This window comes from Melanotaenia boesemani, chromosome 18 (assembly GCF_017639745.1).
Source record: "Melanotaenia boesemani isolate fMelBoe1 chromosome 18, fMelBoe1.pri, whole genome shotgun sequence".
Classification (NCBI taxonomy): Eukaryota; Metazoa; Chordata; class Actinopteri; order Atheriniformes; family Melanotaeniidae; genus Melanotaenia; species Melanotaenia boesemani.
Genome location: NC_055699.1, coordinates 27,378,822 through 27,405,542, shown reverse-complemented (window position 1 = coordinate 27,405,542; position 26,721 = coordinate 27,378,822). Strand labels below are relative to the sequence as shown.

The 26,721-nt window shown below is 42.4% G+C and overlaps 3 protein-coding genes across 7 annotated transcripts; 2 read left to right on the top strand and 1 right to left on the bottom strand.

The window, feature by feature from the left end:
• The first annotated feature begins 150 nt into the window (after positions 1-150).
• Positions 151-10,197, top strand: mcur1 (mitochondrial calcium uniporter regulator 1). 2 transcript variants are annotated; one of them, XM_041968565.1, is made up of 9 exons: positions 151-569; positions 2,273-2,389; positions 3,729-3,832; positions 4,479-4,580; positions 8,762-8,803; positions 8,894-8,965; positions 9,254-9,307; positions 9,397-9,511; positions 9,669-10,197. In XM_041968565.1, the coding sequence occupies exons 1-9, from the start codon at positions 344-346 to the stop codon at positions 9,722-9,724; spliced, it is 888 nt and encodes a 295-aa protein (XP_041824499.1). In that variant the 5' UTR covers positions 151-343; the 3' UTR covers positions 9,725-10,197. The 2 variants fall into 2 exon arrangements, with proteins under 2 accessions (XP_041824499.1, XP_041824500.1); XM_041968566.1 differs by lacking the exons at positions 151-569; positions 2,273-2,389; positions 3,729-3,832 and adding an exon at positions 4,293-4,355.
• Positions 10,198-10,299: 102 nt separating this feature from the next.
• dph2 (diphthamide biosynthesis 2) lies at positions 10,300-20,318 on the top strand. 4 transcript variants are annotated; one of them, XM_041968552.1, is made up of 8 exons: positions 10,317-10,412; positions 12,003-12,165; positions 12,492-12,662; positions 12,943-13,055; positions 14,983-15,203; positions 15,285-15,968; positions 18,195-18,374; positions 18,456-20,318. In XM_041968552.1, the coding sequence occupies exons 2-8, from the start codon at positions 12,163-12,165 to the stop codon at positions 18,581-18,583; spliced, it is 1,500 nt and encodes a 499-aa protein (XP_041824486.1). In that variant the 5' UTR covers positions 10,317-10,412; positions 12,003-12,162; the 3' UTR covers positions 18,584-20,318. The 4 variants fall into 4 exon arrangements, with proteins under 4 accessions (XP_041824487.1, XP_041824488.1, XP_041824486.1 ...); XM_041968551.1 differs by having other exon boundaries at positions 12,489-12,662; XM_041968553.1 differs by lacking the exon at positions 12,003-12,165 and having other exon boundaries at positions 10,300-10,412; positions 12,489-12,662.
• Positions 18,715-26,348, bottom strand: ncf2 (neutrophil cytosolic factor 2). Its single transcript, XM_041968555.1, has 15 exons — positions 26,111-26,348; positions 25,831-25,913; positions 25,630-25,738; positions 24,093-24,227; positions 23,879-23,986; positions 23,526-23,585; positions 23,370-23,413; positions 21,936-22,077; positions 21,792-21,857; positions 21,356-21,422; positions 21,226-21,266; positions 21,006-21,148; positions 20,831-20,930; positions 18,929-19,046; positions 18,715-18,852 (listed from the first exon to the last, which is right to left on the bottom strand). The coding sequence occupies exons 1-15, from the start codon at positions 26,282-26,284 to the stop codon at positions 18,767-18,769; spliced, it is 1,476 nt and encodes a 491-aa protein (XP_041824489.1). The 5' UTR covers positions 26,285-26,348; the 3' UTR covers positions 18,715-18,766.
• Between the last annotated feature and the right edge of the window lie 373 nt (positions 26,349-26,721).

Genomic DNA, 26,721 nt, shown 5'->3' with positions numbered 1-26,721 from the left:
GAGTTTTAGTTGAATTTTCAGATTTTGAATTATAACCATATACATTAATGATAATAAAGATCTTATCACAGCAAGAAATGGTCGTTTCAGCTTTATTTTGAAAACTACGACCGGAAGCTTGTTGAATTCTTGTGAATATTGTTTTTTTTAATGATCAGGTTAAATTTAACCGGCTTATTTAAATCGGGTTAATTGATTAATTCAGAACAGTTAGTCAGGGTTAGTTAGATCGGGTTGGTAAAAGGGGAAAAGTGTTGATGTCAACAGGATAGACATGTGTGAGGCTCGTGACAACCGGAAGTAAACAGTCGGTAAAACTTTTAGGAGGACTCGAACTTCCGTGATGGTTCTGAAACGGAGAATGAAGCTTTCTAGTCTGAAACGGATTGAGCGGGTCGGTACCAGAACTTTACCCCAGATCGAGGCTCGCGCTCCGAACGTTCCTCTGGTTTTGCTCACCTCCACCTCCTCTGGTTTCCGGTTCTCCTTCCAGAGGTCGCCATGGACCCGGACTGGTCCGGAACTGAAGATAACAGATCAGTCCGCTGGTACACGCCTGTCAGTCCGAGGTAAGACTTGGATCTACTTTAATCCGACCCATTCAGGACTTGAACTTCTTGACAGGGGGAGGGCTGTAGTCTGGTTCTGGTTCAGTTTTCAGTTTTTTTGTCAATCCCGGTGTTAATAAGCCAGAAGCTGGTTCTGACAACCAGAAGGATGGCGGGGAAAACAGTGTAAAAAGAAAAACGAGCACATTTCATCAAAGCTGCTGATCAATCATCATTCACTCGTTTGGAATGAATGAATAAATTTATTTTGAACGATATGTAAAGACGAGGGAGAAACTTACAAAAAGAAAACAATGAAAAAATAAATAATAATAATAGTAATTATTATTGCATCATCATAGAAAGAAGTTCGAAAAAGGAGTGGGAAGAAGTGTACACTTTATTTGGAAATTACACCCCTTTCTACTCATCATGGTTTATAAATATATAAATTGTCCCCTCGCCCTCTGTGGGCGGGCTCTCATCCATCCAAGCTCGGGTCCTTGAGGCTTGAGGGTTCTGTGTAGTATCTTTGCTGTTCCTAGGACTGCACTCTTCTGGACCGAGATGTCTGAGGTTTGTCCTGGGATTTGCTGTAGCCACTCTTCCGGTTTGGGGATTACTGCCCTGAGTGCTCCAATGACCACGGGCACCACTGTTGCCTTCACTTTCCAGGCCTTCTCAAGTTCTTCTTTCAGGCCTTGGTATTTCTCCAGTTTCTCATGTTCCTTTTTCCTGATGTTGCAATCGCTTGGTATTGCGATGTCAACCACAACGGCTTTCCTCTGCTGTTTGTCCATCACCACAATGTCCGGCTGGTTTTCCATTACAATTTTGTCGGTCTGGATCTGGAAGTCCCACAGGATCTTAGCTCGGTTATTCTCTACCACCTTCGGAGGTGTTTCCCACCTTAACTTCGGGGCTTCCAGTCTGTACTCCGCACAGATGTTCCTGTACACTATACCAGCCACTTGGTTATGACACTCCTTGTAAGCTTTCCCTGCCAGCATCTTACACCCTGCAGTTATGTGCTGGATTGTCTCAGGGGCCTCTTTGCACAGTCTGCACCTGGGGTCTTGTCTTGTATGGTAGATCTGGGCCTCTATTGCTCTGGTGCTCAAGGCCTGTGCAGCTATGATCAGTGCCTCTGTGCTGTCTTTCCAGGAGTATGGAGTGCTGGATCCCCTCATACAAGCTGTTTGGTCCCTGTACGACCGGTGCCAGAGCTTGGTCCACATTGCCGGCAATAATTCAGATTAGTTTTCAGTGAGGTTTGGACTCAGCCATTGGACCGAATATTTAGGTGCAGCCGAGGCGTTGAGGAGATCCAGTTTGGTGGCCTCAGGATTGGGTCTCTGGTTTCTGGGTTTCCTATTCTTATTAATATTCTTATATGAAAATAAATTTACATCCATATAAATATACATCAGAGAGTAACATGATGTTTCTTTATTGAATCAGGATCAGTCAATGTGATTAAATCATGAGCTTCATGAGTTCTAAATGATTGAAAACACAGCATCACATTATACAACATAAGAATACCAGACATGTAGACCCAGTACACCCAGTGTACAGCAGTGGAAAACGAAAAAGTTTTAAACATGACTTCAAACTGGAGCAACAAAGTGGGAATCTTGAACCCGTTTTGCGTGTCTGAACTAACGTGTCTTCCCACATAGAAAAAGGAAATCCTGAACCTGTGTTGCATGTTTTGGTTTCAGAGCTCAGAACATCTGCCAGAAGTTTCCAGTACGACCTGAAAGCAGATGTCCCGAAGACGGAAGGACGAACGTTGTTCTTTGATACGCACGCAGTCGTTCAGCTCCTGGAAGAAAATGGTTTGATTTCTGCTTTTCTTCTGTATTTCCTGAATATAATCATTCATATTAATTCAGCTTTATTTATGGAGCCCCAATTAACCATGAAAGCTTTCAAAGTTACTTTAACCAGAACCGGGAAGGAAAACCTCCATCAGCACCACAACCGGGAAGGAAAACCTCCACCAGGACCAGAACTAGGGAAAGAAAACCTCCGTCAGGACCAGAACCGGGAAGGAAGCCTCCATCAGGACCAGAACTAGGAAGGAAACCTCCATCAGCACCAGAACCGGGAAGGAAACCTCCATCAGGACCAGAACTAGGAAGAAAACCTCCATCAGGACCAGAACTGGGAAGGAAACCTCCATCAGGACCAAAACTAGGAAGGAAACCCTCCATCAGAACCAGAACCAGGAAAGAAAACCTCCATCAGAACTGGAACCAGGAAGGACGGTCATCTTCCTGGACCAGTTGGGGGATGAGAGGACAGGAAAGAGGGGTCAACCAGCCGCAGAACTCTAATCCAGGGATTCCTGCTGAGAAAGAATTGGAGAAACACAGATGAATGACAACAACCTCAGATATTTTTACATGAAGAGTAAAGAGAGCAGAGAGAAGCCCAGTGCATCATGGGACGTCCCCCAGCAGAGAGGGTCCGATAACTGAAGGTTTTGCCTCATATTCTACTTTTAGAACCTCTAGGAACCACCAATAAACCTGCAGTCTGAGAATGTAGTACTCTAATGGAAAAAATCTGGAACTCTGAGATCCTTAAGATCCAATGGAGCTTGGTCACTGAAAGTTTCATATGTGAGGAGAAGAATCTTAAATTATATTCTGGATTTAACAGCAAGCTGATGAAGAGAAGATAAAACTGGAGAACCATGACCTCCTCTGCTAATTCTCATCAGAAACCTTGCTGCAGCATCTTGGATCAGATGGATATTTTTAGAGCAATAATCAGAAATTTCTGTTGTCCAGTCTGGAAGGAACAAATCCATGGACCAGGTTTCCTGCATCATTCTGAGACAGGATGGTCCTGATTCTGGGAATATTACGTAGGTGGAAGCAGGTTGTCCTAAAAAACTGGTTTATATGTAGGTCAAAGGACAGATCTTGATCCAGAATAACTCCAATTTCCTCACTGTAGTACTGGAAGCCAAGTCAATATCATCCAGAATGATTCCATAGCTAGACAGAGCCTTCCTGAGGTTCTCAGGTCCAAACACAACAACCTCAGTCTGTCTGAGTTTAGAAGGAGAAAATTCATCCAGGTCTTTATGTCTGTCTGAGTGTCATCTGTGAAGAAATGACATGTTATGCCAATAACAGTGTTTGGATCTTTTTTCCTCCTCAACAGGTTTCAGTCCTCAGCAGGCGGAGGTGATTGTCAAAGTCCTGGTGAGGACGACAAACTCTAACATGGACATCATATACAGCGACATGGTAACCAAGGTGCAGCAGGTTAGTCTGACAGGTTTCAGATCTGTGTTAGATTAACACACTCAGATTTCTCCTCTATTCTCCAATGTCTTCCTGCACGAAGACCCATACATCTGATTTATTTAGTCTTTCACATCAGAGTATGCGTAAAAAACAAGGTGAGCGAAGCTCAACAGAAGGATGTCATTTAGCAGCAGGAAGTCAGAGTATAAACAAGCAAAACCTTCACATGTGGTCTTGTTAGCAACTTATTAGCTCCCACATTAGCAGCTAATGCTAAAACTGCAAGCTCCTACATTAGGTGTCTGTCTAGTGATGGAGGTGTGACAGAGTTGTGGTGTCTGAATACTGATGGAGATGTCACAAAGGTGTGGTGGCTGTCTAGTGATGGAGATGTGATGGAGGTCTGGTGTCTGTCTGCTGATGTAGGTGTGATGGAGGTGTGTTGTCTGTCTACTGACAGAGGTGTGATGGAGGTGTGCTGTCTGACTGCTGGTGGAGGTGTGACAGAGGTGTGGTGTCTGTTGATGGAGGTGTGATGGAGGTGAGTTGTCTGTCTACTGACAGAGGTGTGATGGAGGTGTGGTGTCTGTCTACTGATGGTGGTGTGATGGAGGTGTAGTGTCTTACTGCTGATGGAGGTGTGATGGAGGTGTGGTTTTTGCAGGAGATCGTGTTGCAGCGGGTGATGTCTCAGATTGCTGCTGTGAAGAAGGACATGATCATCTTGGAGAAGAGTGAGTTTTCCACACTGCTGGCAGAGAACGAGGTGAACATCTTTTATCCCGTCATCTGCAGACTTGTCCACCATCCATCCATCCATCCATCCATCCATCCAGTTATCAAATCACCCATCCATCAATCCATTTAATTTAAATTTTTATTTGACAGAGAACGAGCATATTAAAAAAAAACATAGAAAGAACACTTCTAGATATGCTGGATTTGGGAAAAGGGCAAATTTTCTGTCCTTGGCCAGATCTTAAATAAGCTCCCTGGAATAAGGAATAATAAAGGAATAAGGAAAAACATAAAGAAAAAGACCTTCTCTGGGCTCAACACCTGAAGGAGGGGGCATAGGAGTTGGGTGCAGTGTGAGCTGGGCGGTGGGCAAAGGCAGGGACCCTGGCAGTCTGATCCTCAGCTGCAGAAGCTAGCTCTAGGGACGTGGAACATCACCTCTCTGGTGGGGAAGGAGCCTTAGCTGGTGCGTGAGGTTGAGCGTTTCTGGCTAGATATAGTTGGACTCTGGAACCACAGTCCTCGAGATGAGTTGGACCCTCTTCCATTCTGAAGTTGCTCCCCGTGAGAAGCACCAAGCAGGTGTGGGTATACTCATTGCCCCTCGACTTAGCGCCTGTAATTTGTGGTTTACCCTGGTGGACAAGAGGGTAGCCTACTTCCACCGTCAGGTGAGGGGTGGGTCCTAACTGTTGTCTTATGCACACTTCAGAGTACCCACCCTTTTTGGAGTCCTTGGATGGGGTGTTTAGTGAGTGCTCCTTCCACGGACTCCCTCATTCTGCTTGGGCACTTCAATGCTCTCGTGGACCATGACAGTGAGACCTGGAAGGGTGTGATTGGGAGGAACGGCCCCCTGATCTGAATCTGAGTGGTGTTTTGTTGTTGGACTTCTGTTGTCGTGGATTGTCTATATTGAACACCATGCTCAGGCATAAGAGTGTCCACATGTGCACTTGGCACCAGGACGCTCTAGGCCCCAGTTCATTGGTCGACTTTGTAGTCGTGTCAATGGTCTTGCGGCTGCATGTCTTGGACACTCGGGTGAAGAGAGAGCAGCGAAGCTGTCAACTGATCACCACCTGGTGGTGAGTTGGCTCAGATGGTGGGGGAGGATGCCAGTCAAGCCTGGTAGACTCAAACGTGTTGTGAGGGTCTGTTGGGAACGTCTGGTGCAGTCCACTGTCAGAAAGAATTTCAACTCCCACCTCCAGCAGAAATTCAACCATGTCCCCGGTGAGGTGGGGGACATTGATTCAGAGTGGGCTGTGTTCCGTGCCTCTATTGATGTGGCAGCCAACTGGAGCTGTGGCCGTAAGGTCGTCATTGCCAAAAAACTCGTTGGTAGTGAGGCAGTGAGGCATGTTGTCAAACTGAAGGAGACCTATCACACCCTTTTGGCCTGTGGGACTCCAGAGGCAGCTGATGGGTATCAGCAAGTTAATTGGAAAGTGGCTTCGGTTGTCGCTGAGGCAAAAACTCAGGCATAGGAGGAGTTTTGAGAGGCCATGGAGAAGGACTTCCAGACGGCTTTGAGAAGAGAAGAGGATCACACTCCTTAGTCTCCCTGGTAAGGTCTATTCAGGGGTCCTGGTGAGGAGGGTCTGTCAGATAGTCAAACCTCGAATTGAGGAGGAGCAGTGTGGTTTTCGTCCCAGTCGTGGAACAGTGGACCAGCTCTACATAGGCCTATCGCAATAACAAATTTTGCTGTACGATAAATTTTCTCAGAAATTATTGCGATAAGCAATAATATTGCGCAAAGCTGTCATGTGTTGTCATTTTGAGACCATTTTCAACTAATATAATGACAATGCCATAATAATGCAAATACGCCCTTTCAAAGATCAATAAACTTTCATTTCTAAAGAACATTTTACACTGGAACTGGAAGATATTTTAAATAACAAAACAGAAACAATAATTAGAATGGACTCTGTCTCATTAACATTGAATGAAAACCAAACACAACCAAAACTAATAAGTATGATAGATAATAAAGTCTCTGTTCTGTAAACAAAACTGTCCTTCAAAAAGTATATAAAAAAAATTAAACATGGCGCTCAGATGTGGAAAACCGGTGAAACAGTCAGTTAGTACCATTAAAAAAATTTTTTAAAAATTACTGCGCATCGTTGCTGTTTGTGAAATATCTCCCCTCATCGCTGCGTGTCAGACTGATCTATGAGCAGTGAGCTGCTGCGATGCTGCGCTTTTCCACATACATCGGGACACCGCCCTAAAAGTAATGCGGCCCACTGGAAATCCTATCAAACCTCTCGATTAGCTCATTGCTCATTGCAATTGCTCTTCATGTCTATTTCAGCGTGAGAGGTTTAGCATGAGATCGTGAGAAGCCACTCAAATGCACAAGTCTCACGGCCGATGCGTGAGAATTGGTAGCCCTGTAAAACAAATGCAGCATACCGGCTCACATAGGTTAAGTAGTTCACCACGGTCTAGTGCTGCAACATGCTGCTGTCAAGTATGACACGAGAGAGATCACTCCACAAGAAACGAGAGTGTTCAGTCGAGATGCTCCATAGTGAAACCTACTGTCATATACAGTGGTAAAGTAAGATAAAAAAAAAAATAATAAATTATCGCGGCCGGCAAACTCGTCGTGCTCATTTTTTCTTACCCTGCAATTAATTGACTTATTGTGAGACAGGCCTAGCTCTACACCCTTTTCAGGGTCTTGGAGGGGGCATGAGAGTTTTCCCAACCAGTCTACATGTGCTTTGTGGACTTGAAGGATGCTTTTGACCGTCTCCCCCAGGAACTCCTGTGGGGGTTGCTCTGGGAGTGTGGAGTACCTGACCCCCTCATACAAGCTGTTCGATCCCTGTACGACTGGTGCCAGAGCTTGGTCCACATTACCAGCAGTAAATCAGAATAATTTCCAGTGAGGGTTGCCCTTTGTCACCCATTTTGTTTATCTATGTGTTGAGGGGATCCGGTTTGGTGGTCTCAGATTTGAGTATTTTTGCAGATGATACGGTTCTGATGGCTTCATGAAGTGTGTGTGAAGCTTGACGTGGAACTTTGTTGCTGAAGCACACCCTCTGATCCCCCTTCTTAAAGAGGGGTACCAAAACCCCAGTCTCCCACTCCAGAGACACTGTCCCCAATTTCCACTCAATGCTGCAACGGCGTGTCAACCTAGCCAGCCCTACAACATCCAAAGCCATGAAGAACTTCACATGAAGATGCTGAACAACAGGGGGCCCAACATGGAGCCATGGGGAACTAGACATAGATGCTGGACAACAGGGGGCCCAACATGGAGCCATGGGGAACTAGACATGTAGATCTACAGTTACCAACTGGTACAAGATAATTCCTGACTGTCAAGCAGGATTCAGATTTTTTCATATCTGGACCAGATTCTCTCTCAATTTTCCATTCTTAGGAGACATACAAACACCTTCTGACCACTGTTGCCAACTGCTCAGTAAGAAAAGTAGCTATTGGCTGTCCTAAAACTCGCAAGAAGTCGCTAATTAACATCATCATCTAATTAGCATAATCAACCCAGCCTACATATAGTTGTAATGGATGCTGCCATAGAGAAGGATGTCATGGGAAAGGCAAAAATTGATGAAAAGACAATCTAAAAATGTTTAAAACAACAAATAAATAAAATAAAATAATAATTCTGTCAATATTTTCTTTATTTTTTTAGTTCAGTTTTTTAAAGTGTATTTTGTTTTTTAATTACGAGTCTGGAACATGTCACAACACTTTTAACTTTTTAAATATTTTTGTCCATACTCTTTAATAGACGTTACTATCTGACAGAGGATCGTCCAGCAGCAGCTTTGTACGTTTCATTTTCAGCCTGGTCATGAAACAGAGGTGAACGTAGTCTGCTCTGAATGCAGCTGGAGCTGCTGCTGCGTAAAGACCAAGCCTCGTATGAGCGCTTTTGGGCGGGGTGTGTGTCTGCGCAGCACCCACTCCTCATTGGGAAGAGTAAACTTCGTTCACTCTCGTCAGTCTCCAAAAGTCTCCAATAATATCAGAAAAAGTCGCTAGACTTGTTGCTTTTTTGAAGTAAAGTCGCTAGAGGGGTCTGAAAAGTTGGCAACACTGCTCCTAACCACAGCATCCTTGACTTTCATCAGTCAGAGCTCTGTGTTTCTGTTTCTGCATTGTTGTCAGGAATGTGATTTATTGAACTGTTTGTTTCTCGTATGATTTCTCCAGAAACTGAAAATCCAGTTGTCACAGCTCAAAGTCCAACTCGCAGTAAGTGGTTCATTGTTTTAAACCACGTTATGGTATCATTTCCTATAACTGGACCGTGCTGAAGCGTCTGCCTTGTCTTCTGTGTTGCAGGATGTCATGAATAAAGTTCGTTCTGACAATATTTTGGACATGAATTTGGAAAAAAGCCGCGTAAAAGAACTGGTAAGTTCTTTGGATATGGAACGTAATCTTTAAAATTGTTTTTCTATAATTGAAGCGACAGATGTTTCTAGATATCGGGAAACGGTCCAGATGCCAGGAACCAGGAGAAGTTAGACGTTGGTTCAGGATGTTGTGGTAGCAGCCGTCCCAGCATGCTCTGCAGAATTTTATTCTGTTGGTCAAGCTCACCTTTTCGTTCCTTTTCATCTCATCCTACAAACATGCACCTGTTCAGGTGTGAGAATGTGGGATCATCACATTCCTGATAAATATTGTTCATATTTTTAGAAAGCAGATCATGAGAAGAAGCTTCTGGGGACCCGAACTGAGATTGTGGAGATGGTTTGTACCTCAAACAACTCAAAATGTTTTTGTTTCTGCTGATCTGAGGCAGAAACGTCTGTAAAAGTCTGGTTCTTGTTTGTTCCCAGACAGCAGAGCAGGATCGGCATCTGACTCAGACCAATATCAAGATCGACACCGAGGTTGCCGGTTTGAAAACCATATTAGAGTCTCACAAACTGGATACCATCAAATATCTGGCAGGTTTGTGATAGTACGGTAACCAGACCAGTTTCCCACCAAAACCACAAAAACTAGAAACTGATATCTGCTGAACTTGATTGAAAAGTGGAATGTGACCTGAGTGGAAAGAGATTTTGAGCTGAGAACATCTGCTTTCTTCTTTGTTTTCCTCCTCCAGGTTCAGTGTTCACCTGTCTCACCGTGGTTCTGGGTTTCTACCGGATCTGGATGTGAACCACTGCTGATACTTGAACTTTCTGCATCTCTTCAAAACAACAACATTCTGAGAACTGACATCTCACCTTTCATGGTTCTTTTCTCTGTTTCCAGATATTAGGATAAAAGAGCTGTTTAGGTAAAACAGGTCTCCATAAAAATCCTGTAATCTTTTTCGGGATTCTTGAACAGATTACGATGGGTGCAAAGCCAATTTCTCCGTTTAATGTTTGTTTTCAGCTTAATGATGACAGTTTTCTGTGTGTATTTATCTGTTGATGGTGAAGAACATATCAGACGCGTCAGTGTGAACCAGAACCAGTCCATTTTACCAGAACAAATATTTCACTGTCGATTTAATTTAAATTTTCTCAATGAAATTATTAATAAATGCAAACTTTTGCTCACAGATGCCATGCTTGATTTTTATACAGATTGTTAAACTCTATGAAATTATTTTTTATCAACAAATAAAAGAAAACAATAATAAATGTGAGTTATTTTCATTTTAACTCCTTTTAGTTAAGTTGTTTAATTGTTTTATTACAACGGTGATATCAGGTCAGTTGACGGAAGTGACGAGACAGGAAACCGTAAGAAGAAAAAAAGCGTTAGGACCGGAAATGTTGTCATGATAAACAACATTGGTTCCCTGTTCGCACGTGCAGAAGTTTCAGAGAAGCACGCGACTTTATGACTGTCAATTGTAAGTTTACCTCAATAATTAGCCCCGTGTAAAAAGGTGTATCCAGATTTACGCTGTTAGCTAGCTGTTAACATTCGCTAGCTGTAGTGTAATCAGTTAGCAATTTAGCTAGCCGAGGGTAAACAGGGAACCCAGAAGCCAACGTGCTCAACTATCTTTATTTTATCGTTAAATCGTGTTAATTTTTTTATTATGATCTCGATATAGAGAAGATGTGGGTTATTTCGAGATAAAAGTATGGTGAAGGTGGGCTCAAAAGTAAGTGTTACCTGATTTCATTGATCAAAATAGACATGACAGCTGGGAGGGAAGCTACGGAGCCACTTCAGAGACGCAGGTCCTTGATTTCTGCACCAGTTAGACTGGAAACCAACACTGCTCCCAGTACACCACCAACACAAGTCAATAAAAGTTCTTGGCTTCCGTAGAGATCAGATTCAGAAGACTTTATTATTCCCTGGAGAAAAGTTAAGTCTTTAATTAGCAACAAAAGAAATGTAACAACTTATACGTAAAAACAGAATAGAAAAATATACTCTGCTTTTTACATATGTGTTTATTGGTGTGTGTGTGTGTATACACTCTATTGCCAAAAGTACTTGTTCACCTGCCTTGACTCACATCTGAACTTAATAGACATCCCATTCTTAATCAGATGACTTCATTATGACATTGGCCTACCCTTTGCAACTATAGCAGCTTCAACTCTCCTGGGAAGGCTTTCCACAGGTTTAGGAGTGTGTTTATAGGAGGTTTCTCCTCTAGAAGCTCATGTGTGAGGTCAGACACTGATGTTGGACCAGAAGGCCTGGCTCTCAGCCTTCCGTTCTAATCCCATCCTATCAGGTTGAGGTCAGGACTCTGTGCAGGCCAATCAAGTTCATCCACACCAAACTCCTCATCCAGGTCTTTATGGACCTGCTTTGTGCACTGGTGTACAGTCATGTTGGAACAGGGAACAGGAAAGAGCCACTCTCAAACTGTTCCCACAAAGTTGGGAGCATGGAATTGTCCAAAATCTTTAGGTATGCTGAAGCATTCAGAGTTCCTTTAACTTAAACTAAGAGGCCAAGCCCAGCTCCTGAAAAACAGCCCCAAACCATAATCCCCCCTCCACCGCCTTGGCACAATGCAGTCAGCCCAGTATCGTTCTTCTGGCAACCGCCATACCCAGACTCCTCCATCAGATCGCCAGATGGTAAGTGTGATTCGTCACTCAGGTGAACGGGTGTCTACTGATCCAGAGTCCAGTGGTGGCGTTCTCTGCACCACTGCATCCGACGCTTTGCATTGCTTCTGGTGATGTATAGCTTGGATGTAGCTGCTGCCGTGGAAACCCAATCCATGAAGCTCTCTTCTGTTCTAGAGCTGATCTGAAGGCAACATGAAGTCTGGAGGTCTGGAGCAACCGACTCTACAGAAAATTGCAGACCTTTGCGCCTCAACGTCCGCCGACCCCACTCAGTTTTTTTAGGGGGCCGACCACTTCGTGGCTGAGTTTCTGTCGTTTCCACATTGTTATGATACAACGACAGCTGACTGTGGAATATTTAGGAGTGAGGAAGTTTCACGACTAAACTTGTTGCACAGGTGGCATCCTATCACAGTACCACGCTGGAATTCACTGAGCTCCTGAGAGCGACCCGTTCCTTCACAGATGTTTGTAGAAACCGTCTGCATGCCTCGCTGCTGGGTTTTTATACAGCTGTGGCCATGGCAGTGATTGGAACACCTGGTTTCAGTTATTTGGATGGTGAGTAAATACTTTTGGCACTAGAGTGTATGTCAAAATGTGTACATTCACGTACACCGAACTGCTGGAGTTAAAAGCGTGTGTTCATGTATATGTGGGCATGTATATGAATGTAAACTATGTTTGTGTATGTGAAATCTGTGGTTTCCAATGAAGCAGTTTTTTTTTTAACACATTATTGAATAGAAGTGTTGTGTTTGTTGTTTCTGTTTATAAAGGGAGAGAAACGTTGAATGGAGACCATGTTTTACTGAACGGGTCGTCTTTGGTTAGTTTGTTTAGTTATTGCCGTCCAGTAATGTGTTGTGAATGTTGTGTCTTAGCAGGTTTACGTTTTCTTTGTCGTCATGGCCGACGTGTTCAGCAGCAGCTCGGAAACCGTCATTCAGCGATCTGTCGACATTCCACTGAAGGGAAACACTCCACAGGAAAATCTGGAAGAGTTTTATCAGCTCAAGAAGATCAGCCAGTTCATAAGTGAACACGGATTTAAAAAGGTTTAAGTCTGATTTTTCAGTTTGTTGAAAGCAGTGGTTCTCAAACTGGGGGACAGGCCCCAGTTGAAGGGACACAACAACATGATGGAGGGGGCACATGGGATTGGGAAAATGTAGCAGACAAACTAATAGGAGGCCTAGGAAGGTTTATTCCTCCAAAAGGGGGCCATGTTTGGAAAAAGTTTGAGAACCCCCAGCTTAAAGGAACATTTAAAATATTTTTTCTATGAGGAAGAGGAGTTGGTGGTTGAGGGATGTTTCTTTTCTTGTGGTTTTCCAGGTTGCTCTTCAGTTTCCTGATGAGCTGCTGGTTGATGCCGTGGCCGTAGCAGAAGAGCTTCAGAGAAACACTAACGTCAAGACTTATATTTTAGGAGATACGTCTTACGGCAGGTAACATGTCACATTTAACATGTCATATTTAACATGTTAGGTTTAACATGTCACATTTAATATGTCACATTTAACGTTTGCTTTAACGTGTCACTTTAAATACATGACTTTTAACTAATGTACATTTAACAGGTCACATTATAACCGGTCACATTTTACAGGTCACGTTATAACAGGTCACGTTTAATAGGTCACATTTAACAGGTCACGTTATAACAGGTCATGTTTAATAGGTCACATTTAACAGGTCACGTTATAACAGGTCACGTTTAATAGGTCACATTTAACAGGTCACGTTATAACAGGTCACGTTTAATAGGTCACATTTAACAGGTCACGTTATAACAGGTCACGTTTAATAGGTCACATTTAACAGGTCACGTTATAACAGGTCACGTTTAATAGGTCACATTTAACAGGTCACATTTAACAGGTCATGTTTAATAGGTCACGTTTAACAGGTCACGTTATAACAGGTCAGATTTTACAGGTCACGTTATAACAGGTCATGTTTAATAGGTCACATTTAACAGGTCACATTTAACGGGTCACGTTTAACAGGTCATGTTTAATAGGTCACGTTATAATAGGTCACATTTAACAGGTCATGTTTAACAGGTCATTTTTAATAGGTCACATTTAACAGGTCATGTTTAATAGGTCACGTTATAATAGGTCACATTTAACAGGTCATGTTTAACAGGTCATGTTTAACAGGTCATGTTTAATAGGTCACATTTAACAGGTCACATTTAACAGGTCACGTTATAACAGGTCACATTTAACAGGTCACATTATAACGGGTCACATTTAACAGGCCATGTTTAATAGGTCACATTTAACAGGTCACGTTTAACAGGTCATGTTTAATAGGTCACGTTATAACAGGTCACATTTAACAGGTCACATTATAACGGGTCACATTTAACAGGTCATGTTTAATAGGTCACGTTATAATAGGTCACATTTAACAGGTCATGTTTAACAGGTCATGTTTAATAGGTCACATTTAACAGGTCACATTTAACAGGCCATGTTTAATAGGTCACATTTAACAGGTCACGTTTAACAGGTCACGTTATAACAGGTCACATTTAACAGGTCACATTATAACAGGTCACATTTAACAGGCCATGTTTAATAGGTCACGTTATAACAGGTCACATTATAATGGGTCACATTTAACAGGTCATGTTTAATAGGTCACGTTATAATAGGTCACATTTAACAGGTCATGTTTAATAGGTCACGTTATAACAGGTCACATTTAACAGGTCACATTATAACAGGTCACATTTAACAGGCCATGTTTAATAGGTCACGTTATAACAGGTCACATTATAACGGGTCACATTTAACAGGTCATGTTTAATAGGTCACATTTAACAGGTCACATTATAACGGTTCACATTTAACAGGCCATGTTTAATAGGTCACGTTATAACAGGTCACATTATAACGGGTCACATTTAACAGGTCATGTTTAATAGGTCACATTTAACAGGTCACATTATAACGGGTCACATTTAACAGGCCATGTTTAATAGGTCACGTTATAACAGGTCACATTATAACGGGTCACATTTAACAGGTCATGTTTAATAGGTCACGTTATAATAGGTCACATTTAACAGGTCACGTTTAACAGGTCACGTTATAACAGGTCACATTTAACAGGTCACATTATAACGGGTCACATTTAACAGGCCATGTTTAATAGGTCACATTTAACAGGTCACGTTTAACAGGTCATGTTTAATAGGTCACGTTATAACAGGTCACATTATAACGGGTTACATTTAACAGGTCATGTTTAACGTGTCAGATTCATATTTTTGGCAGTTTGTTTTGGTCGCAGTCAGAAGTTTTGGACTCTGAATGTGTTTTCTTTTTTCTGTCATGTTTGCTAACCGTGTCGCTGTGACAGCTGCTGCGTGGATGAGGTTGCGGCCGAACATGTCGGCGCTGACTGCATCGTCCACTTTGGCGCCGCCTGTCTGAGTCCATCCACACGGCTGCCACTGTTCTTCGTCTTTGAGAAAAGACCGTTGGACGTGGAGGCGTGTGCGTCCAGCTTCAGAGAGCTTCATCAAGATACGCAGAGTCACGTCATCGTCCTGTACGACGTCAACTACCAGCACGCCATCAGTAAGTTTCCACACGGGAATATGTCCTCTTTTCACTGGCCACGTGTCAGAAGGAGAAAATAAAGCAGTTTTCCTTTTCCAGATGACCTCTTGGCGCTCCTGTCTCCAGAGTATCCTAACCTGGTTGCCTCGGAGCTTCTAGTGGAGGGAGGGCGGTGTTACAGTCACGGTCGGATGGAAGGACTGAACGGAGAAAGAGACCAGGAAGAAAACTGCCAGGTGATACATCAGTTTGGAAGACGGATCTGTCTGAAAGCCGGTCTGAGTGTCGTAGATTACCGGATGTTCTACGTCGGCCAGGAAGGAGCTACGTTACGGAACTTCATGATTACGTGGAACCGCTGCATGTTCTGCTCCTATGATCCCGTTTCCATGACAGCAAGGACAGAGTCGGTCATCATCAACCGAGCGCTGATGAAGCGATATTACGCCATAGAACGGGCCAAAGACGCCGCCGTGGTCGGCATCCTCGTCGGGACCCTGGGCGTAGCCGACTACCTCGGCATCATCCAGCAGCTGAAGGAGACGATCCACGGAGCCGGGAAGAAGAGCTATGTGTTCGCCATGGGGAAGCTCAACGTTCCCAAGCTGGCAAACTTTCTGGAGATCGACATCTTTGTGCTGATTGCATGTCCAGAAAACTCGCTGCTGGACTCCAGTGAGTTCTACAAACCTGTCGTGACGCCGTTTGAGATGGATGTGGCCTGCAATAAGAACAGGGAATGGTCCGAGGAATACGTCACAGATTTCCGACATCTCCTGCCAGGTAGGGCTGGGATTTACTTGCATACTTGCCACTTTTAGCCAACAGGAGGCCCCAGTGAGAACTGTGAGGAAATAATATATTACTCCTGAAGTAGCTGCAAATTTTATTGATATTTTAAATCAAACTCCTGCTCAGATTTTACCTGCATCATGTGATTTTATTGTTGATAATTTTAATAGCAAACACAAGTCAGTTATCAATGCTGTAGCTCCACTCAAAACTAAAATAATAAAATAAAAACCCAAGCCATCATGGAGAAATGAACAAATCAAAGAGCTCAAAAGAAATTGCAGGAGAGCAGAGATGAAGCGGAGGAAAACAAAATTAATCATTCATTTAGGAATTTTTAAAGAACAACTCAAAACCTACAATAAAACAGTTAAACAGGCCAGAACTCCTCGTTTCTTATTACAGAAACAAGAATAACCCCAAATTTCTTTTTAAAACTACAGATCTTTTAATAAACAGATTTTAACAAGTCCTCCATGCCTGCATCAGATGCTGCGTTCAAGGACTTAGCAGACCACTTCAGAAATAAGATCAATGTTATCAGATCCAGTCTTTTATCTCAAAATGTTGATTTTAACAGATCTGAACCTCTGCTTTTACCTGAGGAAACACAGGATAGTTTTGTCCTGGTTGATGCAAGTTTTCTAAACACAATAACCTCCCTGTTAGACCCGATTCCTACATCACTTTTAATAACATTTTTTGATTTTTTTGAGTTTGAGCTTTCAAACGTGGTAAATTTCTCCCTTCAGACGGGTGTATTTCCGGTTGCCGTTAAAACGGCGGTGGTGAGGCCCCTTCTGAAGAAGAGTCATTTAGATCCAGACATTCTTGATAATTACCGACCTGTCTCCAACTCATCATTTTTAAGTAAAATTATTAAAAAACTTGTCTTTATGCAATTACATGAGTTTTTGCATTAACACAATATTTTAGAAAAATATCAAAACTACAGTACCGAGATGGCCCTTTTAAAACTTGTTAATGACCTTAGATTTAACTTAGACTCACAAAAACTTTCTGTCCTGGTTCTACTGGATCTTAGTGCCGCCTTTGATACAGTTGATTACCAGATTTTACTAGACAGACTCAGAAGTCTGGTGGGCCTCTCAGGTACTGATCTTAAATGGTTTTACTCCTATCTCACAGATCAAAATTTTTTTGTAAATATGGATACATGCTCCTCAAGAATCCATGAAGGCAAGTGTGGGGTTCCCCAGGGATCAATTTTAGGCCCAATGCTATTTAATCTGTACTTGTTGCCTCTTGGGGATGTCATCAGGAGACATTGATTTTCACAGCTATGCTGATGATACGCAGTTTTACATCGCCATGTCTCCTATAGACCTGGAGCCATTTAACGTCCTTTTAAACTGTATTTTATATATTAAGTCATGGATGACAGAGAACTTCTTACAGCTTAACTGGAGCAGTTTGCTTATGAGGAGTGGGCCAGAATACCTGCTGAGAGGTGCAGAAGTCTCAATGACAGTTACAGGAATCATTTGATTGCACTGATTGCCTCAAAAGCAACAAAATATTAAGTTAAGGGTACCATCATTTTTGTCCAGCCCTGTTTCATGAGTGTATTTTTTTAAATAATTCTGTTGAAGCATGGTTGAAAAGCAATGTCTGATTTCATTGGTCAAATTTCATAGAATATTTATTTATTATTACTTTAGTCAGATTCACGTTATTTCTTTGACCATTGTCAGTTTTTCTTTTCCGAAGGGTACCAACAATTTTGTCCACGTCTGTATGTTATTTTTTTTTTAATGTTATGCTACTTTGATGTGTGATATGTGAAAGCTTGTTTTATTTAATATGCATAAACTGTTTTTATCATGTAAAGCACTTTGTATTGCGTTTGGTAGAAAAGTGCTTTATAAATAAAATTGATCTGAAAATCTGGTGACTAAATCTGCAAAATCTTCAATCTTCTGAAGAGGTGTGAGCTCCATCCATCAGGTTACAGAATGTTCCTAACATGGATTTTCTACATTTTAGCATGTTTGCATAAGTTATTCTGTTGTATTCTGGCAGCATCAGGCCAGATATTTTATACCTGCTTTCAGCTTGATTGATTGATTGATTGATTGATTGATTGATTGATTGATTGATTGATTGATTGATTGATAAAAATTAATATTGATCATATTGATCACATCTTTGAGCTGTAGTTTATTGAAGGAAGGTATACTTCCTGTTTTCATCCAGGTGGGCGGAGCCACGTTCCTCCATCTGATCAGCAGGATGGTGACGAAGCAGATGTCTCATTGATCACCGGATCTCTGCGGAACCAGAACCTGAGGAGCAGGGATCCTGTAGAGTCCTCGTTCGGGTCGTCAGTGGTTCTGAGGAACCAGACTTTGACCGTGTCCAACCCAAACTCAGCTGGTAAACAAACAAACATTTCTGCTGCGGTTGGTAAAAACAGGACACACTGAAAGGTTTGCTTTTATGTTTATTGATCTGTAGCATCTTTCCTGGCTGGTCGGAGCTGGCGTGGCTTAGAGCCGAAGCTGGGAGAGACAGCCGTGATGAAGGCCGTGGAGGGGAGGCGGGGCATCGCCATCGCTTACGAAGAGGAGGGAACGTCTTCCTGATTCACCACAAAGTCTCCACATTTCATCAAATACAATAAACCTTTAATCAGCTGAAATTGTTATTTTCATCATCATTATCATCATCATCATCATCTATAAAGTTTTTACGTGGAAGGCAGTTCTTTCTGTTCCTGATGATTTGGATTTACAACCTCGTCTGAGACAACATACAGCACAGGCCGTTTACATCACAGGAACTTCTTCCACAAAGGATGCAGGAAATATACCAGTATTCCCATCACAGTGGCCTTCCAACCAGTCCTGGTTAACTGGAAAAAGAAGACACATCCTTAGTAAACAGAATTTTATTTTCCAGATGTTCTGAACGACTGGACGGAGTCTCACCTCTAGAGAGCAGCGTGATGGTTGCCCCCTGGTCAAAGTTCAGGTCTTCAGGGTTGGAGGACTGGTAGGAGTGGAGGGCCACAAGACGGATCTCATCCTGGGGTTCTTCATCGCTCAGCTGAAATTAAATTTTCATTTTAAGATTAAATTTGTACGGAAAAGTTCAACTAAAATGTTTCTGACTTCAGGACTTTTTACTCGAACGAAGGAGGTTTCAAACGGAACGGAAGTATCCGGTCGGATCCGGACCAGGATGGCTGTCCAGCCGAGTTACCGTGGTAACTAGTGCTGGTGAACCGGTCTGATCCAGGTCATGATAAAACATGGTTCCTTAAGATGAATTTGATTTTGAAGAACTTTCGTGTCACACCAAGGCAGGAAATGTGTCTTTGACTGGCAATAAAAACACACGAGTCGGTACACACAACATTTACTATAATACAAAGTTAATCGTGCAAACACACATCAGACACAGAAACACAACTAGCCATCCACCCGCTGCCATCCACCTGCAGCCTGCACTCTGATGTGTTAGCTACTGTAATTTGTTGACCACAGTAACCACGTTGGGAATAAAATAACTCATGAATCTTTTTCTTTACCAAAGATGCTCTATAGCACCACCCTGAGGGGAGTAACGCAAACTCGTAGTGGGGGTGTGTTATATCTCTAGTTAGTGATAGGGATTTCCTTCGGACGGCAGAGCTGTAAAGTTCATCAAAGGTCTTTGTTAACAGCCAGAATCTTTCCCGCCGTCTTCACCACCCTGTTCACTTTGTTCCTGTTTATTAGTCAGATGTCCAAGCCACACCGAGATGTTAAAAACAAGGATGCTGTAAATAAGACGCACATACACCTTTCGTAAAATATCAGTAGTGACCTCAGGTTCTTTTAGCCTCCTCCATTCTCTGGCTTTCTTACATATTTCATCTGAGTTGTTAGTGAAGCTCAGCTGATTACCTCTGCGTGTTTCCAGATATTTGAAGCGCTGGACTGTACCATGGGATGGGAACGTGTTTGATTTTTGATTAACATGCCTTTCACCCTGCTGACCTCATGTAATCAGATTATATTCAATCTATTGAAACCAGATCACTGTATTTCATTGTTTCTAAAATAAAAAAAAAACCTTAAAATTGCTTAAGTAAAAGATTATATGCAACAAGTTGCAAATAGAAGTAAAGTCTGGATGACCCCCACCCGTGGGTGGGTGTGCTGGGAGCCGAGACAAGTCAGATTGATTTCAGTAACTCGCCCTAATGGAAGATATTTATATTTCATTTTTCACATACAGACACATTTTATGTCGTCAGACATATTATTATTATTTTATATAAAATGTTAGTATCTTTTATTGAATTTAATTTAATAAAGGATGATTATTAATCTCCATGGTTACAGGTTAGTGGGGTTCACTTCCACTTAACTCAGTAGAACTAAGTAACGTAGCTGCTTAGAGGTCAGACTGGTTATGTTACTATAGTCACATGATCACTTTTAAAGTTTCTTTATCAGTAAAATGAAAAGTCTGTCTGGAACCAGCCTGAATGTCTGAAACCAGCTTAGATGTTCGGAACCAGCCTGGAAGTTTGTCTGGAGCCAGTCTGGATTAAATAATGCTGAGCTGGTTAGTGGAACAGCCGGTTAATGTGGTGGTTCCCAACCTATTTTCCTTGGCGACCCCCTTAATGAAAACCTAAAAAGCCATGGACCCCCTGCTCCACCTGGGACTGGAACCATGCTGGTTTCATGCTTTCAAAAGTCAGATTCTCACCATAAATAATGTGTTCTGGCTGAGTCCTATCCTTCCATAAAGCCTCAGTTAAGTTAAGAAAAAACCCTCTGGAAAACCCTTCTGGAGTTTTTAAAGATCGGGAGTCTGTCCTCCCCCCTCCTCCTCACCATTCTGGTCTTGCACCACACTGTGATGCGCCCCTCCTTGGCCCGACTCCACAGGTCGTCCATGTTGTCGTGGATTAGATGCTGTCCCCCGGCCACGGAACTGGAATCAGACAGAAGCTTTGTCCTTCAACCGTGAACGTGGACCAGAGGTCATGATGGTGGGATGAGTCGGTACCTTAGAATGACTGCAGCTGAACTGACATTCAGCTTCCTGCTGATTTTTCCCACCAGCACTCTGTATGGAGAGCCTCTAGGAACGGAGACGATGAAGTTAAAGGTGAAACGGACTTTGACGACACAGAATGCTTCTGTTGGCTCCTGGAAGAAAAGCAGAACCTTCTGTTTAAACATGTGGCTCAGAGACTAGGACAGATGGAGGATTTTCTTCAGCGTACCATCCTCCGAGCGTCTCCTCCACCCTCTCCTGGAGTCAAACCTAACACAACCAAAAAAAAAAAACATACTTTATTCCTGTCTGGAAGGCATGAAGTCTGGAAATGTGATTTATGTTGTTGGATAATTTACCCAGAATCCTCTCAGGTCTGGTTGGTGGTTCTCGGCTTGGAGACGCTGTTCGGTCCGGCTGGTTCACCTGAACACAGAAAAAGTCAGAGGTCACACTGAATCAGGACAGAGATCGCTTTGGATCAGGTCAGACGTCACGTGGGATCAGGTCAGAGGTCAAGCTGGATCAGATCAGATGTTTGGAAACAAACTTCATGTTTGGGAAAATTATGTCCTGAACATGAAACATAGGGAAACACAGATTTTTTTAGAAACAGTAGCAACTACGATGATGGTTGATGGTTTGAAAACCATCTCATCCGGTTTGCTCAGTAACAGATACCACGGCAGATAGAGACCACCTGATGGAGAGTTCCTGATGGAGACCACCTGATCCTCTGTAACATTTAGAGGTCATAATTGAATGTCATGTGATATTAAAGAAAATAATTCTTACCCGATTCTGTCGGGAAGCCAGGGAGATTTCCAGACGTTCCAGGTAATTATAGGGAACAAGTCCCCGCTGTAATGGAGATCACCATCACCATCATCATCATCATCATGAACTCTGGTTTGATTATAATCAAAAGTTGGTTCTTACTCTCTCATTGAAAACCACGTAAGCCCAGTTATCAGCTCCTTTCTGCAGAACAAACACAATGTTTCCTGGAACCACGGCAAGCTCATCGCTGGTCTCAGGACAGAACTCAAACAGAACTGTGTGGGGTTCTCCTTCCAGAGCTCTGGAGACCAGACAAAATAGGGTTAGGGACCAGGGGCCTCATGTCTAAACCTGAGCATAGCAAAGCAGACTACAGGTGGTGTACGTAGGGTCCGCTATTAACAATGTGGACAAGGAGTTACAGGAGATAAAGACCATCTGAATGGAAAATAAGGACAACTCTAAAAAATCCTTTGTGAATGAATAAAACTCCACCTCCTGCATGTTTCCTAAGTATTGCATCACTTCTAGACCTCCAGCCTCCTGTCCTCGTCCCACTCTGCTGGGTCTTTGAATGACTGAAGCTACTTCTCGCATTTTCTTTTACTGACTGCTACATATTGGGACAACTTCTTCAGAACGACGTTTGCAGACACCATAACATAGTGTGGTTCTGTTACTTTTTGTTATTAGTCGCCCGAAGCCTCGTTTCCAACAAAACGAAGCAGATCCTGCAGATGAAGCAGTCGCCTCAGTTATTGTGGACCCAGGCCGGAGAGCCACAACATTGGTGAGCCACATGTTGAATCACATATGATTTGGACATTTAAAGAATGAAAATGTTTTGGTTATGACAGCAGATTTCATTTCCAATTTACAATTTGGCTGGCTGGTTAGCTCAGTTGGCATAGCATCTATCGCCCATGTGGGAGACATGGCAACCATGTCATTTTGATTATTAGGAACTTGTTTGTCTGGCTCATGTTGGCAGCAGACTGTTAATCTTAGCCTGAATGGATTTTATTTCATAGAAAGGTAGGAACATTCTCCCACCCCCAAGTTTGGTTTTTAGAAATCCCAAAAGTTGACTATAATTGGTGTATGGCGGTTTTTGTATGTACGCCTACTTTAGAAATGAGGTCCCTGGACATTCTGGCAAAACCAGGACAGTCTGAACCAGGATGTTCTTGCAGAACCAGGAGGTTCAGAAGGAACCAGGACATTCAGACACAACTAGAACATTCAGACCCAGGACATAGAGACAGATCTGGGACATTTAGAAACAGGATGTTCAGACAGAACCTGGACATTTAGAACCGGGACATTCAGACAGGACCAGGACATTAGAAAACCAGTACATTAACACGGACCCTGGGCATTCAGAACAAGCTTGTTCAGACAGAACCAAGATTTTTGGACAGAACCAGGACATTCAGAACCTGGATATTCAGACAGAACCTGGACATTTAGAACCAGGACGTTCAGGCAGAACCTGGACATTTAGAACCAGGACGTTCAGACAGAACCAAGACGGAACCACTTTAATAGATCTAGTTGGGTTTTGTTCTTCAACAGTATGACCGAGACTAGTACCTCAGAACCTCTGGTTCTTTCGGAGAAGAAGGACCGTCCTCAACCTTCCAGATGTAAACAAAAACACAAACAGTCATTAAGTTTTTATGGTTTATTTAATCAGCATCGACTTCATGTTCAGTAATGTTTGTTGGTTGTCATGGTGGATGAAGTCACCTGAGGTTGTAACGGCGCAAATCCTGAGAAATCATCCTGAGGAACAACAGAGGCAACGACCTAATAAACACAAACAAAAATAAAATCAGTCAGTGTCATCCCTGGAAGGAGGTTCAGAGATGGAAAAGAGTTTTAAGGGAAGTTGTGGGAGATGCAGGATCGGGTAAATTTCCTGGCGAGATGCAGAACTGGGTAAATGTCCGGGCGTAACGCTGGATCAGGTAAATGTCCAGGTGTGGAGCTTTTAGGGATACTGAGATCAGAAAAATCTACACCAACAATAAAAACTTCTTTTTTTAAATAGAGAAAAATCTAAAAGTAATGTCAATAATCGATAATCAGTAATGCGTTACCTTTGCCTTTCCCAGGTAGTCCTTCTTCTCCAGCTCCGCCACGTAATGTTTGTTTGGTCTGAATAGGATGGTGGATGGGAACGTGACCAGCTTGAAAACCTTTTGTTTCTGTATGAAAAATTTGCACCAAGAAAATTCAGTTTTTGTTAACACGACATGTGAGAAGGTCCTTTACTGGGAGCTTTGGTAATATCAGATCCATGTCCTGACTGACCAGTGTGGACTGCAGAGCTTTGTCAATGACACTCAGCTTGGCCTCCGTCTTGCAGTCCAGTGCCTTCACCAGGTTCTCCTGGGCCTTTTCCCAGTTCCCCAGCTGGGCCTCAGCCAGGGCCACATTGTGGAGGACCTGTCCCGGAACATATTGATAATCTATTAGATCTATTGTCTCTATTAGACAGTGATGATTCTCCAGCTTTTTTAGTTCCTTTATACAGAAAATTCAATCAGGCCTGAGCCTCTATTCAAACAGTCTCATCAAATAGTATCTCTCTCTCTCTCTCTTTCTCTCTCTCTCTCTCTCCACATATATATATATATATATATATATATATATATATATATATATATATATATATATATATATATATATATATATACATATATATAGAATAGAATAGAATAGAATAGAATAGAAATACTTTATTAATCTCTTTGGAGAGTCCTCAGGGAAATTTGGGTACCAGCAGCAATACAACACCAACAGTAAAGCAGGATAAGCACGAGATATAATATATACAGGAATAAAGTAAAATAGAGGCAATAAGGTGCAAGAAAAGTATAAATAGAATGCAATAAATAATAATAAGATAAGTTAAATAAAATAATATAAACAAGCATTGCACACAGTAGAGGTGGTACAGATTCCCAGTTCACTATTGCACGTATAAGTTATAGCAACTGTTTGTATGGGTTATTGTGCATGTGTTGAAATCAGGCGGACTGCACACCTCCCTCTCCCCCCTCCTTCTCCCCCTCCTACATAATGCAGAGTTGTACAGTTTGATGGCTCGGGGGACAAAAGAGTCTCTGAGCCGGTTGGTCCTACTCTTGGTGAGAGTAGGACCAACTCCTGATTATATATATATATATATATATATACATATATAATCTAAATAATAATCAGGATCTGTTGGGCTGCATTAACACCAGGATAGTCCGCTACATTCAGTCCGATTGGGGACTCAGTTCAGCTGGGGGTGCAACATTCTTGCGGACCGAGTCTGTGTTCGTGTTGCATGATCCAAATGAATCTTATAAATAATGTGTTCCACTCCTCACCAGAGGCAGCACTGCACCAAGAATTACTAAACTAGAAGACAAGACAACTAACAAAGAAGATAACTGGCTCATCTACTGGTTAATGCAGGATCAGATAAACATGGAGCTGCATCAGATCCTAGCATCTTGACTGATCAGAATTCTATCTGAACTTTTACAGAGTTCTTCCACATCTGACTGCAAGACTTTTCTCCCATCCAGAGCCTTATGTCATCCTATGTTTTGATTGTGTTTACCCATGATGCCTTGTGCTGAACCCACAATGCCCTTTGTTCTGCAGTCCTTTCCCTGTATTCGGTTCACTTCAAATGGACCGAATCCTTGAAGGCGGACCAAGCATCTGAATCAGAATTTCTTTGTGCGTTCACAATACCCCAAACAAAGCGACTTTCCCAGCAGATGGACTGGGATTGGGATTATAAAGCTGGTGCAAATGCGGCCTTAGATTGGTGTGGGTTACTGGTTTTTACCTCGCATGCATACAGGATGTATCTGAGACCGAGAGCCTTGTAGTCGATCAGCTGGTTTCCTCTCAGAGCTTTGAAGGCTCTCTGGAAATCAGCTAAGCTCTCCTCATACCTTCAGTCAGGAAAAATCAAGTTATGGCTGTTGTGAAACATTTAGGAGTTAAATATGAAAAAGTCCTTTCATTAAAGAGAGATGAGTCTTACTTCTTCTTTCTGTAGAAGGTGATTCCTCTTTGAAAGAAGGCAACAGCCAGATGTTCATCTTTGCGTATGCTGCAATCAAAGGCCTGAAAAATGTAGAAAACAGTAACTTCCTCAGCGAGAGCAGAAGCATCGCCTACTTCTTCTTTCACAGTGACTTGCGTTTTCAGACACCTTTTCATCTCTGCAGCTCATCCCAGCTTCACCAGCTGCATCCTGGTATTTTTACAGGTTCAAAGTCATATTTTACAACCTCACAGTTTCTCCGGTTGCTCACACGTACCTTTTCGGCAGCATCCAGGTCTTGGTTGATTAGGTGGAGGCAGCCGATGTCAAAACAAATCTTAGAGTTTGGTTCTTGAATAGACAAAAAAATCCTGAGGGCTTCTGATAAATCCTGTCTGTCAGCACAGGTTATAGCCTCATCCCACTGACGCAAAGTATCCACAAAAGACATTTTCACTGGCTGAAGACACTGACACCAAAATCAGGAAGCTCCTCAGATTTATAGTAGCAGGATGAGGAAGTGTGATGACAATCATTCACTGGTGTAACCAAAGCTGATCTCAGTCATGCTCTGACTTCTGCACAGTAATGTCAAGGTTTAATGTGGGGAAAAAATAATTTTAATTCATTTTTTCTCATAATATTTCAGTTTAAAGCAATAAACACACAATGACTCGAACATAATAATGTATGTAAAGCGTGTTTCTTTAAATCCACATGTTCTTTTACGGCCACATAAAAAAACAAGATTTTATGTAAGGTATGTGAAGGAATGCGGATTGTGTCAAGTTCATGATCATCACTTTAAAATGCTTTTTTCCTCTCTTGTTTTTAGTCAGATTTATTGGTCTGACTCTGTGTTTTTATTTAAGAGAAGATTGTTTAACA

Excerpts from the sequence above, each read along its gene's own strand:
- dph2 (XM_041968551.1), top strand. Across the intron at positions 15,204-15,284 it reads CAACTACCAGCACGCCATCA|ATGACCTCTTGGCGCTCCTG; the intron begins GTAAGTTTCCAC and ends TTCCTTTTCCAG. Across the intron at positions 18,375-18,455 it reads GTCCAACCCAAACTCAGCTG|CATCTTTCCTGGCTGGTCGG; the intron begins GTAAACAAACAA and ends ATTGATCTGTAG.
- mcur1 (XM_041968565.1), top strand. The coding sequence starts at position 344 with ATGGTTCTGAAACGGAGAATGAAGCTTTCTAGTCTGAAACGGATTGAG. Across the intron at positions 2,390-3,728 it reads TCAGCTCCTGGAAGAAAATG|GTTTCAGTCCTCAGCAGGCG; the intron begins GTTTGATTTCTG and ends CCTCCTCAACAG. Across the intron at positions 9,512-9,668 it reads TACCATCAAATATCTGGCAG|GTTCAGTGTTCACCTGTCTC; the intron begins GTTTGTGATAGT and ends TTCCTCCTCCAG.
- ncf2 (XM_041968555.1), bottom strand. The coding sequence starts at position 26,284 with ATGTCTTTTGTGGATACTTTGCGTCAGTGGGATGAGGCTATAACCTGT. Across the intron at positions 25,739-25,830 it reads ACCTTCTACAGAAAGAAGAA|GTATGAGGAGAGCTTAGCTG; the intron begins GTAAGACTCATC and ends TCCTGACTGAAG. Across the intron at positions 23,987-24,092 it reads AAGCTCTGCAGTCCACACTG|AAACAAAAGGTTTTCAAGCT; the intron begins GTCAGTCAGGAC and ends TTTTTCATACAG.